We start from the raw sequence: 18,673 nt of genomic DNA, 5'->3' as shown, positions 1-18,673 counted from the left end.
TATTTTGATGTGCCAAATATTCAGATAAGTTAATAGTCTTTCAAGTAGGTATCACTTTGCAAGTGAGCTGATAGTGCTGCAATAGAAAACCCAAATTAAGAGAAATATGTTGTCAATTTTAAGAATCAAAACATTTGTTATAAAGAAATAGTTTATTGTGGAAAGTACAGTGCTTCACTGAAATAAAGAATGTAGCAAAAAAATTTTTTTAAATCCAAAAGTTAGAAGACACTCTATTATTCTGCCCAAAGTAGAGCCAATATTGGATTAGAAAAAGATGGTAGTATTCATATTGTTGGATTTAGCCAACATTCTAAACTCTTCTACCAAACCTTTAACAGCTCCACTGACAAATTAGCCAGCAAAATTAGTTTCAATGTCACTCTTCTTATTTTCTTTACCCTAAAAGCTGAACAAATAATCAAATGACCAAACACACAGGCAACTGATTCATTAATTTATTCAATTAATATGACCATAGTTCTACTATGTGCTAAGGAATGGGCTGATGATAAAAAGATACTTACACTTTGGAACCTGACAGTCTAGAAGGAGCTACAGTTATATTATTTACCAAAATAAGTAAGAAATCTAGTTAAATAATCTTTAGATAATTAAGAGTTACAAGTAGAAAATATAGCTTTATATTGTTTCATCAGTGATGCTATGGAAATATTTCAGTTTTGTTTATTTTTTAAAAGTTTCTGTATAGGGGCGCCTGGATGGCTCAGTGGGTTAAAGCCTCTGCCTTCGGCTCAGGTCATGATCTCAGCGTCCTGGGATCAAGCCCTGCATCGGGCTCTCTGCTCAGCAGGGAGCCTGCCTCCTCCTCTCTCTCTGCCTGCCTCTCTGCCTACTTGTGATCTCTGTCTGTCAAATAAATAAATAAAATCTAAAAAAAAAAAAAGTTTCTGTATAAACCCACAAATAATCTGATGTGCCAAAAATTTCAGCTCTAAGAACATATATTAATAAACACAATTTGTGATATAAAAAGTTGGGAGATAAATTGATTTTGAATTTTTGACAGTGAGTAAAGAGTATTGTTTCATAAACACATTTTATTCTATTTCAGATATATTATTAAACACCTACTTTTTTAATCTCTTCTAAGAGGAACACATATACACATATCCACTATAATCCAGTATCAACTCCATATTATTTTGATTTACTCTACACTACTTTGGACTCTAAGAATTTTAATTTTGGATGCAGAAAGTAGATTTCCATTAATGCTGAAAAATTATCTCATTCAAAATCATGGGAATTAAAGTGTTTTGATAATTATATAGTAATAATAACTAAAAGGTATACATTGGTCATATTCAAAATAATCTACATATAATAGAAATCTAATTATTGTTTAATTATTTCATTTTTTTTTAGAGATTCAAAAGACCTTAGAGTCATCCTTATGGTTTTAAATTTTTATAAATATACCAGTTAGGGGGTGCCCCAGGTGGCTCAGTGGGTTAAGCCGCTGCCTTCTGCTCAGGTCATGATCCCAGGATCCTGGGATCGAGCCCTGCATCAGGCTCTCTGCTCAGCATGGACCCTGCTTCCTCCTCTCTCTCTGCCTGCCTCTCTGCTTACTTGTGATCTCTGTCTGTCAAATAAATAAACAAAATCTTTTTTAAAAAAATAATAAATACACCAGTTAGTAAAAATTTGTATTTTAAAAAGCTAGATAGCAGAGTGATCTCTATGTCCTTGTGATGTTTAGGATTTCTTTTCAAAATAATTAATGAATTCTTAATACAAAAAAATCCTTTTATTGAGCACCTACTACAGGCAGGTTTCTGTATTAATCTCTCAGTTCTTCTCATACATGATCTAGAACTACAGCTTGAGTCAGGCGCCAATTAACACTGGATGTCTAATAAAAGATGTATGAATAATCTTTTAGTCCTAAATAAGTGAATATATACAGTTAATACACTGACAAGTTTATAATAATGTATAAAAAGGTATTACTGGAAAGTTGTATGCTAATTTTATGGTATCATCTATATATTACTGAGAAAGCAAATTTCTATTCATATTTGATCCATATTTTAATGGACTAATAAGTGATCCTGAAATCTGTCAATATAAAGTTAATAGAATACATTTGATTTTAGGAATAGTTTAGCCAATAAAACCAATAACATTTTTGCTTTCTTGGCATTCTTTTCTATTATACTGTTTAATTAAGTACTTTAAATTTTTCTGAGTTCTATCAAAAAATTGCTATCATCAATAAACTACTACTCATAAAAATTAATCAAATAAAAGGCATCATAATAAACATAACAGAAGTTGCTTTTCAGCACTATTTTTTTTCTTTTAAAGGTTTTATTTATTTATTTGACAGAGAGAGAGAGATCACAAGTAGGCAGAGAGGCAGGCAGAGAGAGAGGGGAAGGCAGGCTCCCTGCTGAGCAGAGAGCCTGATGTGGGGCTCGATCCCAGGACCCTGGGATCATGACCTGAGCCGAAGGCAAAGGCTTTAACCCACTGAGCCACCCAGCCACTATTTTCTTAATTGAATGCAACAAACTCTGAGGTTCTTTTATGAACTAAAAACTATTCCAGGAACTAAGTACACAAAAATAAGACATATTCTCTGCCCTCTAGAAGGAAAGACCAGGGAGAATAAATATTTAAATCAATAAATAATTTCAATACAATTGGCAGAAATAGGCACAGAAAGGAAAGGCTCTTAGCTTAGGTGGAAGAAGGTGAGGGACCAGTAGGGTGACCACCAGAAGGCACCAGAGAAGGTCATCAGAAGGAGGGCATCTGCAGAGCCTTCAGGGTGTGATGCCTGAGCAGAATCTTGAAGGACAAGTAAGCATAATCAAGTACAGAATGGGTTGGAGACTTCAGTGAAGAAAGTGTGAAATTCCATGTTGGATCATAGAAAGCACAAACAGGAATCTTCTTTTTTTTAAAAGATTTTATTCGGGGCACCTGGGTGGCTCAGTGGGTTAAAGCCTCTGCCTTCGGCTCAGGTCATGATCCCAGGGTCCTGGGATCGAGCCCCATATCAGGCTCTCTGCTTGGCAGGGAGCCTGCTTCCTCCCCTCTCTCTCTCTGCCTGCCTCTCTGCCTAATTGTGATCTCTGTCTGTCATATAAATAAATAAAATCTTTTTAAAAAAAGATTTTATTCATTTGCCAGAGATAGAGAGAGAGAGTACACACAAGCAGGCAGAGAGGCAGGCAGAGGCAGTGAGAGAAGTAGGCTCCCTGCCGAATAAGGAGCCCGATTTGGGACTTGATCCCAGGATCTTGGGATCATGACCTGAGCCGAAGGCAGTGGCTTAACCAACTGAGCCACCCAGGCATCCCACGAACAGGAATCTTCTAAAATTATGTTCTATCAGGATCCTGTGGCCTTTCTGTAGCTTTTGTTCTTTTGAACTTTACCATTTCATCCTTCATATGCTCATAATGGAGGGCTCAGTAAACTCCATTTGGAGGCTCTATCTCTGTAAACGCAACCATCCAGAGCATAGAAAGGGAATTAGAAATGAAAAATTGCTTCCACAAAAGCCATGTGGAAAGAAGCAGAAGCTGACATCAAGAAGAAGACAAAATTTGTTCAATAACCCTGGAATATTTAGTGTGGGGGGCATTCAACTCTACAGTTCAAAACACCCGCAAGTTTATATTATAGGATAATAATACACCACCTGATGGTCAGAATAGGAACCCATGGTCACCAAGATAAAGTTATCTCTTGTGTACTTTGTTTATAAGACAGGGAGTTGTGTAATAAATACACTTAGAAAGATCTCTATCCAAAATAGAAAAGTTTTATATTAAATAAGAAACATGTCAATACCTATAAAATTTATATTTGTGAACAACCTCATTTCTCAACCATAACAGATAGAAGAACTACTGCTATTACAACACAAATAACAAAATTTAGCAACATCAAGAGTCTTTGGATAGAAAATATCTCAGATCACAGATTGTGAGAAAAGAAAAGAGTTACAGTTCCTGAGTTATTTATTCGATGTACTAACTTTTCATTTTGAAATTGAAATTGACAAAATTTCAATTTCAAAAGCTTATGTCATCTGACATCTTCATAGATAGAATGTCTCAATAAATGTTTGCTGAAGAATGAATTAAAAAAATTTTATATGCTGAGAGTATGAATAACTCAACAGCTTTACATTTCACAATAAACTGTAGCATGTTAATTTGATCACCAAATTAGGCAGAAAATAAAGGTATTCCATAAAGTATTCTACTTTCTTATACTGCCAAGAAATGAGAGGTATAGGGGCACCTGGGTGGCTCAGTGGGTTAAAGCCTCTGCCTTTGGCTCAGGTCATGGTCCCAGGGTCCTGGGATAGAGCCCCGCATCGGGAAGCCTGTTTCCTCCTCTCTCTCTGCCTACCTCTCTGCCTAATTGTGATCTCTATCTGTCAAATAAATAAATAAAATCTTAAAAAAAAAAAAGAAATGAGAGGTATACACTGTAGTTCAAATCTCTGTATTTTGAGTCCAAAATGTCAGGATAATAAAAAATATTTTAAATATCAAGCACATACGCCAGATTAGTCAATTTGTTAGCTATAATAAACTAGATATTTTACTACATTGACTACTCCATCTTCAAGGACCTGATGATAGAAAAGCCAAATTCACATCATTAATCATTTTTAAATTTTATTTTTTGATGTAAGTGTTGAAGTTTTTACATTAAGCATACTATATACTATCCATCTCTATGGACCTATGAATTTAATCTAGACATCTAGACATACAGCTGATCACTGCCTATATCCTATATCCCATCTTTCACCCTTTATAGTTTGTACATTCTAACTCAAATTCTATACAAGGGTTCATTCCTTTCTTATTCAGACAGTCTTTATTCAGGCTTATCAAAAAGTTTGTTAGGGACATTACTATCCCAAATTATGCTATTAAGCTAGTAATTTCTTTATTTCATATTAAATGAATTCAGGAGTATTAACATTTACTAGGAAATATTCTCCTTCCCACAGATTTACACTATTCTGTATGTTAGTCTGGAGAAGCGAAAGGACTAAGAAAAAATAGTGTTGAATATTAATTTATAACTTCACAAAAACAAATTTAGCAACTCATCTATAATAATGAAAGCATGAGAGTTTTTAAAATTATTTTTTCGTAATGTATAGTGACCTAATATTTTCCTGTTCTTGGACAACCAGACCTTTACATGTTAACAATTACACTTCATAAACCATTTTTAAATATTCACAATGTCAAATTTTAGAGCACCCTCAATAATTTAAAATTTAATAGCATAGTTTTTCATAAGAAAGAACACCTGAAGCATTATTCATAATGGCCATTTAAAAGTTTCCATATCCATACTAAACGCATTGACTTGTTTGGCATTCTATAAGGGAAAAAAAATTATATGGGCCACAGCAGTTAGAAAAATTGTAAGCATACCCATGTAAATACTTCAGGATCATAATATTGCATTCAATGATATTATGTTTGTGGGGGGGGAGAAGCTCTACCTCCTATACTTTGTATCCCAAAATATTTAATCAAATTTAAATAACTTCATATATTCTAGATTTAGAGTTGCCAAAGATCAAGGTTAATTGACCACAGAAAATCCTTCGATTATTATGAAAAAATCCATGTTATTCATAAGATTTATCAAATTAACATTTTTATTAGGTGTCAGTATCTCATTTATTAAGACAATGAATATGTTTCTCACAAATTCTGATCTTCGAAATATCATCACCTTCCCCAACTTGAAATGCATCTGCCATTTTCAAGGTTTTACAAACATTTGTTGAACAGACCACTGAGAAGTTTACAATAGTAGTGTGAATTTTTAGTTACCCAAGTAAGTATATACTGTAAAATTTTTGAAAAACGAGGAGTTTCACGACTTTCAAAATTAATTCAAATGAAATTTTTAAATGGAGCTTGATTTTTGCTTTGGGTAAAGAAAGATCATTAGAAGATAGAGTTCCAAGGGAACCACCAGTGCCAACCACATAAAAATTTACCTTTCCCATATGATAACATTTACTCTTAGAAGAAAAAAACGGTCACGTTTCATTCTAAAGAAGTCACTCAGATTAGCATAATTCCAATGGACACTAAGCCATGGAGGAAAAAAGCATCCAAAAAGATCAGTGATTCCAACCTAGTTTGCTGCCATTTCAGGGACGCCGCACAAGTACTCTTCCTCTGCAGACTTTGAGTTGACCCCTCATGTCTGACAACCCTTAAGACATAAAACTGAGGAGAAGTTATCACTTTTCAAAGTTAGGTGGGGGCTTGGGCGGGGGGAGTATGACAGATGTATGAGAACCGACACGCTTTGCCTTCTGAAATACCTCATATTTACTTTTGACAAAAGAAATAAATAGAAGCAAAACCGAGATTCAGAAGGAACTCTCTCTGCTGCGTGCACCGGTCGAACTTTTCAAAGACCCCTTAGAAAAGAAGCGGGCTGGAGGCTCACCTTCCATCTCGCCGCCGGGCTGGGCTGGGCTGGATTGGATTGGAGTTGCGCTCTGGCTCCCCGGCCGCTCCACGTGCTCCTGCCGTCGCCGGGACGCAGCGCGCAGCTGGCGGGAGATTCCCAGCGTGGGGAGTCCCCGGGATCCGGCAGCCGCGTCGGCGCAGATTGAAAGGGGCAGGAGCCGGCGACCGATCGGTGCGCGGGGTTACAGCGGCGCTGGCTGGCGGCGGCTTTAAAGTACGCCCGCCAAGGAGAGCCCGAGGTTCCGCACCTCCAGCCCCCTTTTGAATGTCAAACCTGAGAACCAGATAGGATGGAAATGGCGCATCAGTAAATTGTCCCAAAGTATCTATTTAAGAAGGATAATGGATGGGAGGATAATATGTGGGGGGAGGGACGATCTGGATTGTTTTCTTAAGTTCAAAGTTTAAGTTCAAAGAGGTTTGTCTTAAATTTAAGAAGATCTGGAACTATTGGTCTAGATTCGGGGATGATAGCAATGAATATCGTCAAAGAGAACTCACTCCGTTTGAAGTCTTATGTTTTTCTTCCTGTTTTTCTTTTCACATGATAATTCTTGGTCCAAGTTTTCAGAAAACTCTAAGACAGTTCAAAGGGATTTGGACAATTTTATCAACTTTTTCATTTCGGGAAGCAAAAATTCTCTCACTTTTGTTTTCACTTACTCTGTACTCTATGTGTTTATTTTCTACTACTCTGCTTTCTTCCAAGTAGGATCTGAGACAGCTTACAAAAAACATATACATATACATATACATACATACAATGTATCAGAAAAGTAAGTAAAGAAAATAGAGCTAAGGGGAGGGTGTGATAAGATAGTAAAATTAATTAAAGGATGTTACTGCACAGAAACATACCAGTCAACATCTTTTCCTAGTATCCTTCTTGCTTTATAGAGGTAAAGCACAAATTTGACTATAGGAAAAGGAAAGGGGAAGTGCCTGTATGACAATTTTTCAAAAGCAGAACTTTTCTTCACATTGAAGTCTAAGGGACATTGTTCCAGTGAATCCTTATAAAGATATCCATTGTGTTGAATTGGACAACATGTGAATGATTCTCAAAAAGGTCACTTCCACTCTTGTTAGAAAATTACATTGTTACTGTATACAAATCTACTTCAGACTTAAGGTTGGGGGGTTGTGCATCAGCAGACCATATCAGAAGAAACCCACACTTACAAACGAAAGTGTCCATATTGTAATTTATGAATTTTAGTTTATTTTAAATATGCGTTGGTATAGAAGGTCAACATACGTGTGTGTATCAATATACATACACATTTATGTGTGGTGGGTGATTTTTTTTTTCCTGAGTAAACAGCTTGCATTGTCTTTGTTTAAAGATCATGACACCATGGAGGTATCTCTGTAGATTGTATGGGTTAGAGTTCTATGGGATAATATCAATTTTGGAGAAATACTCTACACACCAGGTCTAATTATAGTATTGAAAGGGGAAATTTGTTGTTTGTTAGTTTCTAAAAGCAAAAATAGCACATCAAAAGTAGCAGAAGAGGAACTGTAAAATTTCACAGGGATGGTTTAAGGATGAATAGTTATTTGGTTATTAAAAGGATGTAAAACTGTTATTATACTTAGAAGTGGAATGTGTTACTACTCCGTAAATAATTAGTTCAAAATGAAGTATTTCAGACTCCAGAGAATGGTACTTAGGGGAATAAATAAAAAGTAGGTGGATGAAATAATTTATGTAGCTACTCCACCCTCAAGGAGGTGGAGCATAATCCCCACTGCTTAGTGTGGGCTTTCGATAATGACTTCCTTCCAAACAGTACGGTACGTAAGGGAGGGAAAAGAGTAATTTTGAAGAAGAGAAATCTGACAAACACCACCTTAGGCAGGTGATCAAGGTAACGTCAACAGTGATAAAATACATTGATAGTATGTACGTTTAATACAATTTTATGGGAATGGCACTTACCTCTATAGTCATCTACCCAAAAATCTATGCCCTTAGTAAAATAACGAGAAAATGTCAGACAAATTCCAGTAGAGAGGCATTCTGCAAAGTACCTAACTAGTTAAGGTCAGGTAATGGCATCAAAATGGTCATTAACTCTCAAGGTTGTCAAAAACAAGAAATGTCTGAGAAACTGTCACAGCCAAGACGAACCTAAAGAAACATGATGACTTAATGTAGTGTGGGAGTCTGGGTGGGATTCTGGAGGAGAAAAAGGACATTTAAGTAAAAGCTAAGAAATCTAAATAAAGTAGATGCCTTATTTAACAGCCATGTATCGATGCTAGTCCATTAATTGTGAGAAATGTACAATACTAATGCAAGATGTGATTAGTAGGGAAAACTAGGTGGGAGTACACAAGAACTCTGTACTACATTCACAATTTTTCTGTAGATCTAAAACTTTTTTTTAAAGACTTTATTCATTCATTTGACAGAGAGAGACACAGCAAGAGAGGGAACACAAGCAGAGGGAATGGGAGATGGAGAAGCAGGCTTCCCGCTGAGCAGGGAGCCGGATGCGGGGCTCTCTCCCAGAATCGTGGGATCATGACCTGAGCCCAAAGCAGATGCTTAAGGACTGAGCCACCCAATTGTTCTAAAATTAGAAGTTTATTTTAAAAGAATGGAGGGGTACTTTCAACAAACTACTACTACTACTCATTTGGTTAAGTCTCATGTCACAGTATCCAAAGTTTATTACACAGTATTTATAAGAATCGATTGCTTCTAATAACTGGGAAACTAATTAAAAAAAAAAAACCACTGTGGACTTATAATGTACTTTGACTAAAACTGAAATGTCAAACTGCTAGGGAATTAAAGATAATCCCTAAATTTGTCTTCATCATTACCACCTCAAGAAGGAAGAGAACAGTTGAGACTAAACCATGAATCTAGACACAGTAACCGACATGGGTGGATCTGACTCACTGAATCACATCTCACGGCTTAAGCTACGTAGGTATAATTAACAGTGACTAAAAATGAAATCACTGACAAAGTTTGCTCCTGGACCATCTGAGATAGTCCAAGTACTGACTTGGCTCAAAGGAAATAAAACTGAAAACTCTTGATCTCACCCAAAATAATCATTCTGCACCCTGTCTGAACCTTGGTTTCTTTACCCACCGGCCTACTCAAAACCATCCCTGAGGGTGTCCCGCTGCTAAGAAATAGACAACAAACAGGCCGCCAATTGGTCACCAAGAAAGAACCATAGAAGACGCGGGCATGGTCTCTTTCCGACCTCTGTGATCTTTACTCATCTGCCATCCGTCCCCACAGGAAAAAGCAGACTTGGGGGAATCTTGCCTTTCGATTGGGCCCCTTTTCAAAAGCAAGGTTACTTCACGACCATAGGTAAATTTGCATGGGGTGGGGGTCTCCCAACGCAGTCTCATACTCGATGTGGAAAATTAAAGGTTCAATGTTCCTCTAGCGTGCGAAAGGGTGGGGACGCCTTGTTGGCGCACGAGTGGTTCTTCGGTTCTTCGTTTGCGGGGGGCCAGAAAATGCAGTTAGGTAAAAATTGGGTGGAAGAGTTTGGAAAAGATGTTGCACACAACTTTAGGCAGAATTCGCGAGAAGCAAGGCACCAGAAATTCCCGCAGGCTCTTTGTTTCCTGTAAGGAGTAAATTCTTAACACGCTTCTCCCTCCTTCCAGTTCTAATGTAATTGCACCCTTCCATGCCTTACCCCATTGTCCTACACGGGATCCACACTGTTCCTCTCCTGGACGTCTTCAGCCTACAAAAAAGGAAATAACCGAACCGCGAAGGGTTGTCTTCCTTAACATTACTCTTTCCTTCTCTCAGGGCTAGGGGGTGCTACTCAAAGAACGAAATCACAGAGAGCGCGGGAAAATGGCGCCAGGCGCGAGGCACTCGCACGACGGCGGGCGCATGCGCGTGAAGGGGGGCGGGCGCTCGCCTCCCGTGACCGGGCCCAGCACGTGCCCGCCCTGCCCCCGCTCTCGAGGCAGCGGAGCGCGCACGCGCTCTCCTGCGCGTCCGCTCCCGCTGTAGCGACGGACGGGTAGGGGAGCTGACCCCGGCGGTTTGCTCCGCTCTGTGGAGGAGAGATGGGGAGGCGCTGGGCCTGGGCTGAGGTAGGAAAGAGCCCGACCCTCGACGCCTCCCGCGAAGCTAGCCCCTGAGCCGTGATGCGAGCGTGGGTCCTACTCTCCGCGGTGCTCTGGTACCTCACTGGAGGTGGGGCTCCTCCCGCCTGCCTGGTCCCCCTCCACTCGCCTGGCCCCTCTTCCCAGTTCTGCCCCCTCTGCTTCGCTGCGCCCTGCCCTACTCTGAGCCCCCGCTCCCCTTCTACCTAAAAAGTCAGTGGTTTCTTTCTTCCACAGCTGGATGGCAGCGTTCTTCTGAACGTACCGGGAAAGGCCTCATTTATGGCAAGCCGGGACACCCAGGTACTAAGGACCTCTTAGCCCGCAGAGTCTTATCAGAAGAGCCGGGTGTGCAGTGGACCTGCTTAGTGTTCTTCCAGCGAAAGGAAAAGGAGAGAGAGCTCACTGACCGTCCACCTGGTGCTTGGCCCTCGCATCATTTCATCCTTACAGGGATGCCTTAGTGGTATCACCTGGCCTAAAGCCGCACAGCTCATAAGGAGCTGGGCTTCAATCCAGATCTTTCTCTGATGCCACCTCACTTCCGGGTGTCTCTGCTGCTTTGCAGCGCGCGGGGCCCGCACAGAGTGATTTCCAGGGCTGCAGGTCCCTCTGCTTGGAGCTCCTACACATCCTTTAAGGCTCAGCTCAAATGTTGTTTATCACGATGATGACACTTAGCGGCACTCCCCAAGGAAAATTGGTCACGCAGCTAACTTTAGATAATTTGGGGCCAGTTCACAGCATTTGTCATGTTTGGAATCTCTCCATGTTTGGAGCCCTTCCCCTTTTTCCCACCCCCTCCCCCCAAATTGTGGGACTGTATCTTCTTTGTATACTGGTATTCAGTAGACTTAAAATCAGTATCTTGTGGGACTGCGTGGTTCGAAGTGCCTCTACCAGATCCGAACAGAATAGGTAACTGCAGAAAATCTTTCTAGTATGCCCCCACATAGGCTTAATTATTGTTCCCAAAAGAGGACGTTTATAGTTAAATATCAAGTTCCTCTTAGGAATGACAGTGATTATCTTGAGAATAGTTTCCTTTTCTGATCTCTAAATCAATTCTACTAACCCTTCAAAGAATTGTGATTCAAGTAAGTTCTGAATTTGTACATTAAAATGAATTAAATATACTATGTACATTTTTATAAGCAAAACTATAATTATGTACATTTTATAAGCAAAACTATAGTTATAACTATAAAGAATACTATCAGTCTAGAGTTTTAAAAACTTATAGGAAAAGAAATTTATATTAACATTTTAAGTGTTATAATGATATGCTGATTTTTAAAATACTGAAATCCAAAAAGAGCTAATCGGTATGTCTTTGGGACAAAATGGCAGGAAGTGTATTTCTTAATTTTGTTTTATATTTTATTTTGTCACAGTGAAAATATATGTAAAATTACATCACAGTAGCCCAATCCTTGCCTGTATGGATTTTAAACGTGCTAAAAAAGAAACTGTGGACCCCACCTACTCATGGATCGGGCCTAATGAAAAGCCATTAACAGGTAATTTATTTGATCTTAGTTATTTTGTTAAATGATAGGGACTTTTATTTAAAGAAAAGCACTGTGACTTATTGGGATGAACAAACTGAAATTTAATTTTAACTGCAGTTTCACCTGCTCCATACTTAGAGCAAATCGTGTTCTATTTTGGTCTGTGCCTTATTTTCTCTTTATTAAAAAAGATGAAGCAATAATTTTTTTATCCTACGTCCCAGTGCATTATATTAGTTCAAAAGTTTTTATAAAACCTAAAATTTGGAGAACCTGGGTGTCTCAGTCAGTTAAGTGTCTGTCTGCCTTTTGCTCAGGTCATGATCCCAGCGTCACAAGTCCAGCTCCCTGCTTAGCAGGGAGCCTGCTTCTCCCTCTTGCACTCCCCCTGCTTGTGTTTGTTTAAAAACAGATTTTTAAAAAATCTTTTAAGGGGCGCCTGGGTGGCTCAGTGGGTTAAAGCCTTCTGCCTTCAGCTCAGGTCGTGATCCTGGGATAGAGCCCCACATCGGGTGCTCTGCTCAGCAGGGAGCCTGCTTCCCACCCCCCCCTGCCTGCCTCTCTCTGCCTACTTGTGATCTCTCTCTGTCAAATAAATAAATATAATCCTTTTAAAAAATTTTTAAAAACTTAAAAAAAAATTATCTTTGTAGCATCTATCTTGGAGATGAAGTATTTAATGTGGAATTTTTCATGATGTCAGAAGAGTGTATTGGGGGGCGCCTGGGTGGCTCAGTGGGTTAAGCCGCTGCCTTCGGCTCAGGTCATGATCTCAGGGTCCTGGGATCGAGTCCACATTGGGCTCTCTGCTCAGCAGGGGGCCTGCTTTCCTTCCTCTCTCTTTGCCTGCCTCTCTGCCTACTTGTCCTACTTGTGATTTCTCTCTGTCAAATAAATAAATAAAATCTTTTTTAAAAAAAAAGAAGAGTGTATTGGGGTATTAGCATTATTAATTTCTGTCTTATATGAGGAAATTGTGTGGTACTACAGAGTAGTGTAATCTCATTTACTAAATTACCAGCATAAAGCAAATGAAATTAGAGGCCAAGAAATGAATTAAAGGAAACCAAATTTATTTATTTTAAAAGTGTATTTATGTGGTTTTCCATAGAGATAACAGAATTAAGATTTTTTTAAAATTTTTTAAGATTTTATTTATTTATTTGACAGAGATCACAAGTAGGCAGAGAGGCAGGCAGAGAGAGAGGAGGAAGCAGGCTCCCTGCTGAGCAGAGAGCCCAATGCGGGGCGCTATCCCAGGACCCTGAGATCATGACCTGAGCTGAAAGCAGAGGCTTTAACCCACTGAGCCACCCAGGCGCCCCAGATTTTTTTTTAATTCTTGAAGTTAAATAGTCCATTAATTTTTTAAGTTTTGTATTTATTTATAACCCCATTTACTAAATAATGTTTGAATTGTTATATGTTAAATAACCAAGTAATTTACTATTTCTGTTTAGAAAATAATCAAATAAATATAACTAAAACAGGAAAGCTGAAGATGGAAGATTTTCAGGAGGCTTTGTCTGGACTTTACACATGTACTCTTTCTTATAAGACTGTCAAAGCAGAAACTCAAGAAGAAACAGTAGTAAAGCAGAGATACGACTTTATGATCTTTGGTAAGAATATGGGCGCATTTTAACTTATACATTTAGTTTGGATAAGAATTAAGTGTATAGTTTCTTAATTTAGTGAAAATGAGTCTATTATATATAATTATTATGACTTATGGAGTATTTTGGCATATTTGACCATGCAAACTCATAAATTGACATCTAGATAGTATGTCCTAAATATCCTCTTTTAACCTCTCACTTACCACCATCTAGGTATGCAAGTACAATCTACTTTACCACAATTTTGCCAGGTCATTTAAAACTGATGTTTAATTCTGTAAAAGCAAATTGATCATCCTTTTCATTGGACTATACTGACAACAATAACACTTTCTGCAAATTAAGACATTCCCCCATCTTATTGTTTCTGATACTGTTAACTTATCTATATATCCAGCCATTTCTTCTGTTGTACTGAGTAGATAATGTATCAGATGAAAACAAGCTTTTTCTTTTTTCTTTTTTACATATTCTTTACTGCTTTGTCAAAATTGACCGTATAGTTGTGGGTTTATTTCTTGGTTTTCTGTTCTTTTCTGTTCTGTTGATCTCTGTGTATATTTTTGTGGCAGTACCATACTGGTTTTTAAAATTATTTTTATTAACATATAATGTATTATTTCTCCCAGGGGTACAGGTTTGTGAATTGTCAGGCTTACACACTTCATACACTCACCATATCACATACCCTCCCCAATGTCCATAACCCATCCACCCTCCCCACACCCCTCCTCCCCCAGCAACCCCAGCTTGTTTGTCTTATAGTTTGTCTCCCTCCTGCTCCCATCTTGTTTCATTTTTTCCTTCCCTACCCCCCAAACCCCCTACTCTGCCTCTCAAATTCCTCATATCAGGGAGCTCATATGATAATTGACTTTCTCTGATTGACCTAGTTTGCTCAGCATAATACCCTCTAGTTCCATCCATGTTGTCGCAAATGGCAAGATTTCATTTCTCTTGATGGCTGCATAGTATTCCATTGTGTATATATACCACATCTTCTTTATCCATTCATCTGTTGATGGACTTATAGGTTCTTTCCATAGTTTGGCTATTGTGGACATTGCAGCTATAAACATTCGGGTGCACGTGCCCCTTTGGATCTTGTATCTTTAGGGTAAATACCCAGTAGCGCAATTTCTGGGTTATAGGGTAGCTCTATTTTCAACTTTTTGAGGAACCTCCATGCTGTTTTCCAGAGTGGCTGCACCAGCTTGCATTCCCACCAACAGTGTAGAAGGGTTCCCCTTTCTCCGCATCCTGGTCAACATCTGTCCTTTCCTGACTTGTTAATTTTAGTCATTCTGATTGGTGTGAGGTGGTAACTCATTGTGCTTTTGATTTGTATTTCCCTGATGTTGAACACTTTTTCATGTGTCTGTTGGCCATCTGGATGTCTTCTTTGCAGAAATGTCTGTTCATGTCTTCTGGCCATTTCTTGATTGGATTATTTGTTCTTTGAGTGTTGAGTTTGATAAGTTCTTTATAGATTTTGGATACTAGTCCTTTATCTGATATGTCATTTGCAAATATCTTCTCCCATTCTGTCAGTAGTCTTTTGGTTTTTTTGACTGTTTCCTTTGCTATACAAAAGCTTTTGATCTTGATGAAGTCCCAGTAGTTGCTTTTTGCCCTTGTTTCCCTTGCCTTTGGCAATGTTTCTGGGAAGAAGTTGCTGCAGTTAGGTTGAAGAGGTTGCTGCCTGTGTTCTCAGAAAACAACTTTTTTTCATTAAAGTTATTAGTTTTGTATGTATTTTTAGGACAAACATAAAACTTACTAGATAAGTTTCTATGCTAATTTGCAAGATTAATGAGATTTAATATTACATATTATTTGCAAACTGTTTAGTAGCACAATGGTAAGCACAATTGTTTTTATTCTCATCATTTTTTATAGCCTATCGGGAACCTGATTATTCATATCAGATGGCTGTACGTTTTACCACAAAGTCTTGTGAAGGAAGATACAATGACCTGCTTTTTAGAGTGCTGAAGAAAATCTTGGATAATTTAATCTCTGATTTGTCATGCCATGTCGTAGAACCATCATATAAATGCCATTTTGTTAAAATTCCAAAACATGGCCTTGTACATGAACTATTTATAGCCTTTCAAGGTAAGTAAAAAAATTTAATATTTCTTTAATGTGAGATAGCTTACAAAATAGGCCTTAAATATTTGTTAAACACTAAAGTATACTGTTGGTTCTAGCCTGGTTAAGGTTTTAAATTTTAATATATTAATAATTTACTTTAAACAATGATATATTGTTACTTACCTTTTTTAAAATTTATTTTTTTAAGTAGGCTCCACGCTCACTGTTAGGTTTGAATTCACAACCTTGAGATCAAGAATTACATGCTGTACAGACTGAGCCAAACAGGCACCCCAATATTGTTGTTTATCTTTTAGAAGTCACTATCATTTTATAAATTCTATGCAGCTAATATTTAATTTATAAATTCCTGAAAATTTAAATTGTATTTTTGAGAAGAACTTAATTAAAGAGAGGAACTAAACAAAATTGATTTCCATTTATTTTAAAGCCTTGTAGTTACTTTGATTAGCCCCCAGATGGAGTGAAATCATAATGTATAAGTCATTCAAATTGTGCACTTTATTACTAGGATTAGATAGATTAAACACATGCATGCATACATACTGAATTCAGCATTCAAAGCTTTATTGGAATGGATGGAACTTTTTAGAATTCTTTTGTGATGATATCATTTTTTTCCTCTCCAGTTAATCCTTTTGCACCAGGGTGGAAAGGTGCATGCAATGATTCTGCTGACTGTGAAGATATAACTAATCATAATATCCTCCAGGTGAGAATTTCAATGTAGGGGGGGAAGTATTTAAATAATTAATAAACTATGTAAAAATTTTTGTAAATACTTTCTTATTAAACATTTCTTCAAAAATTGATTTTTCCATGTTGTGAATATTAATAGTAGACATTCTAAGCAAGTAGAATTAAATTATTGTTTTTAAAAATATAAAGTATTATTGATTTTTGATTTCAGTTTTTTAAGCAGAGAGTCTTGGCTTTATCAAGATGTTTTGTTTTGGAATAATACATCTAGAATAATAGATAGCTCCCCAGGTTAGTAATATGTATTTTTTCTATCTTGGAAGGATGGATCTCTGGTTTTTGTTTCCCAGAGGGTAACTAAGCAGCAGCTTGAAGAACAGCCCCACAACCATGTAATCCTAGGTTAAACAGTAGTTCTTCCAAAATTGTATCTCTGCTGGTCATAATAGTTGCTTCCTCTCTGCCATTCTCAGAAGCTAAGGGCATAGTCTAAAAAATCCCTTTACTCTCCTGACCTAGTTCCTGAGCCCATACCCTTAATATTGTGCATGGCTTATGGAAAGCACTAAGTTAGTATTAGTTATTATTAAACTCTGTGCTCAAAAAATAAAATTTACATCACTGGTTTGTAATATTGATTAGAGAACAGTTTTGGTTTCCATTTGGCTTGTCTCTTTGGAATTAGAAATAATGAACTCTCCGTTATCCACACATGAAATAGACATGCTGCAAATTATTTAAACCTCAATTTAATTTTTCTTAACTATTATACATATGAATTGACAATAATTGATAAGGTCAAGACTAGACTAATTTTAGTATTAACACACAACTTTTCAGGAATTCATCTGTTGGATAAAGCATGACATGCTTATTACTATGTTTCATTGCCTCTGATACTGGAGGATAAATTTGGTTCACAATTCAGTAATTGTACTTCTGGTATTTTAAAATCTTAGGCAAGAGATCGGATAGAAGAATTTTTCCGGAGCCAAGCATATATTTACTACCACGACTTTAATAAAACTATACCAGCTATGCATTTTGTGGACCACAGTTTTCAAGTAGTACGTATGGATAGCTGTCGTCCAGGCTTTGGAAAAAATGAAGGTCTACACAGTAATTGCGCTAGCTGTTGCGGTAATTATAAAATTTAAATACCTAAATATTTAGGTTATATAGTCAAGAATAGATTATTAATTCCCTTAAGATAATTGAATGTAGTGATTCTTTCACAATATGTTATATTTAGTTAAAGGGAAGTAAAATTTCAAAGACCAAATTTCTAAATATAATCATTTTTATGTGTGTTAATTCTTTCTAATGCACTCTTCTGTGTTATAAAACATTTTTATAGTGTTCTGAGTTAAGCTGCTATGCTACGACGGAAAAAAATAGAATAATGCTATCTAGAAAACAGAATTGGAAACAGAAACTAGAAAACTAGAAATAGGAACTCCTAAATGGGACATTGCAGAAGATACTGTAAAATGCTGATATTGAAAAAATAAGATTCCAACTTTCTCCTACCTTTAAGATCATCAAATTAAAATGTTTCAAACTCACAAATAATCTTCCACAACTTAATTGGCTGAATATTAATCAGTATAACATAAGTATAGAAACAGTGTGATACTGAAGGCAGATTTATATTACTGGTATAAAATAACTCTAACCGAAATGATAATAATGTACTCCATGTTTTTTCCTCTGCAGTGGTTTGTAGTCCTGGGACTTTTAGTCCTGATGTTGATGTTACTTGTCAGAGCTGTGTTTCCATCCGTGTTTATGGAGCTAAATCTTGCACATAAACTTCAAACAAAAATCGTATTATGAAGACTAGAGGTGAAAGTATTATTACTTGCTTGTGGAGGTGGGGAACATAACATAATTTGTTCACATCCAGGAGCATCAAAGATTGATTAAGTAAGACCAATAAGACCAAAACATTGGAAAACATACATTTTAGAAACTTTAAAAAGATAATTGACATGGTATTTCTAAGAAGGAATTTAATATCTCCAGTGGACAAAGGAAAGTGTATTAGTGGACGATTTTCAAAGAAATATGTCTTGCTGTTTACAAACTGAATCTCTTGCTCTGTACCTAA

The 18,673-nt window shown here is 37.3% G+C and overlaps 2 protein-coding genes across 2 annotated transcripts in view; one reads left to right on the top strand and one right to left on the bottom strand.

Annotated features, from left to right (window-relative positions):
* IKZF3 (IKAROS family zinc finger 3) overlaps positions 1-6,611 on the bottom strand; it is a 90,872-nt gene extending 84,261 nt beyond the window's left edge. Inside the window, exon 1 of the mRNA XM_044248069.1 lies at positions 6,487-6,611. Coding sequence (XP_044104004.1) covers positions 6,487-6,493 — 7 coding nt within the window. The 5' untranslated portion in view covers positions 6,494-6,611. The remainder of the gene's footprint in view (positions 1-6,486) is intronic.
* Positions 6,612-10,658: 4,047 nt separating this feature from the next.
* ZPBP2 (zona pellucida binding protein 2) lies at positions 10,659-18,374 on the top strand. Its single transcript, XM_044250436.1, has 8 exons — positions 10,659-10,707; positions 10,854-10,919; positions 12,011-12,136; positions 13,588-13,749; positions 15,646-15,864; positions 16,494-16,576; positions 17,523-17,703; positions 18,280-18,374. The coding sequence occupies exons 1-8, from the start codon at positions 10,659-10,661 to the stop codon at positions 18,372-18,374; spliced, it is 981 nt and encodes a 326-aa protein (XP_044106371.1).
* Positions 18,375-18,673: the final 299 nt, after the last annotated feature.

This window comes from Neovison vison, chromosome 5 (assembly GCF_020171115.1).
Source record: "Neovison vison isolate M4711 chromosome 5, ASM_NN_V1, whole genome shotgun sequence".
Taxonomy (NCBI): domain Eukaryota; kingdom Metazoa; phylum Chordata; class Mammalia; order Carnivora; family Mustelidae; genus Neogale; species Neogale vison.
Note: the sequence above shows the minus strand (reverse complement) of the source record. Positions and strands in the feature narration are given on the sequence as shown.

Coding starts and splice junctions, on each gene's coding strand:
- ZPBP2 (XM_044250436.1), top strand. CDS start 10,659: ATGCGAGCGTGGGTCCTACTCTCCGCGGTGCTCTGGTACCTCACTGGA. Junction 13,750..15,645: donor ATACGACTTTATGATCTTTG/GTAAGAATATGG, acceptor CATTTTTTATAG/CCTATCGGGAACCTGATTAT. Junction 16,577..17,522: donor CTAATCATAATATCCTCCAG/GTGAGAATTTCA, acceptor TTAAAATCTTAG/GCAAGAGATCGGATAGAAGA.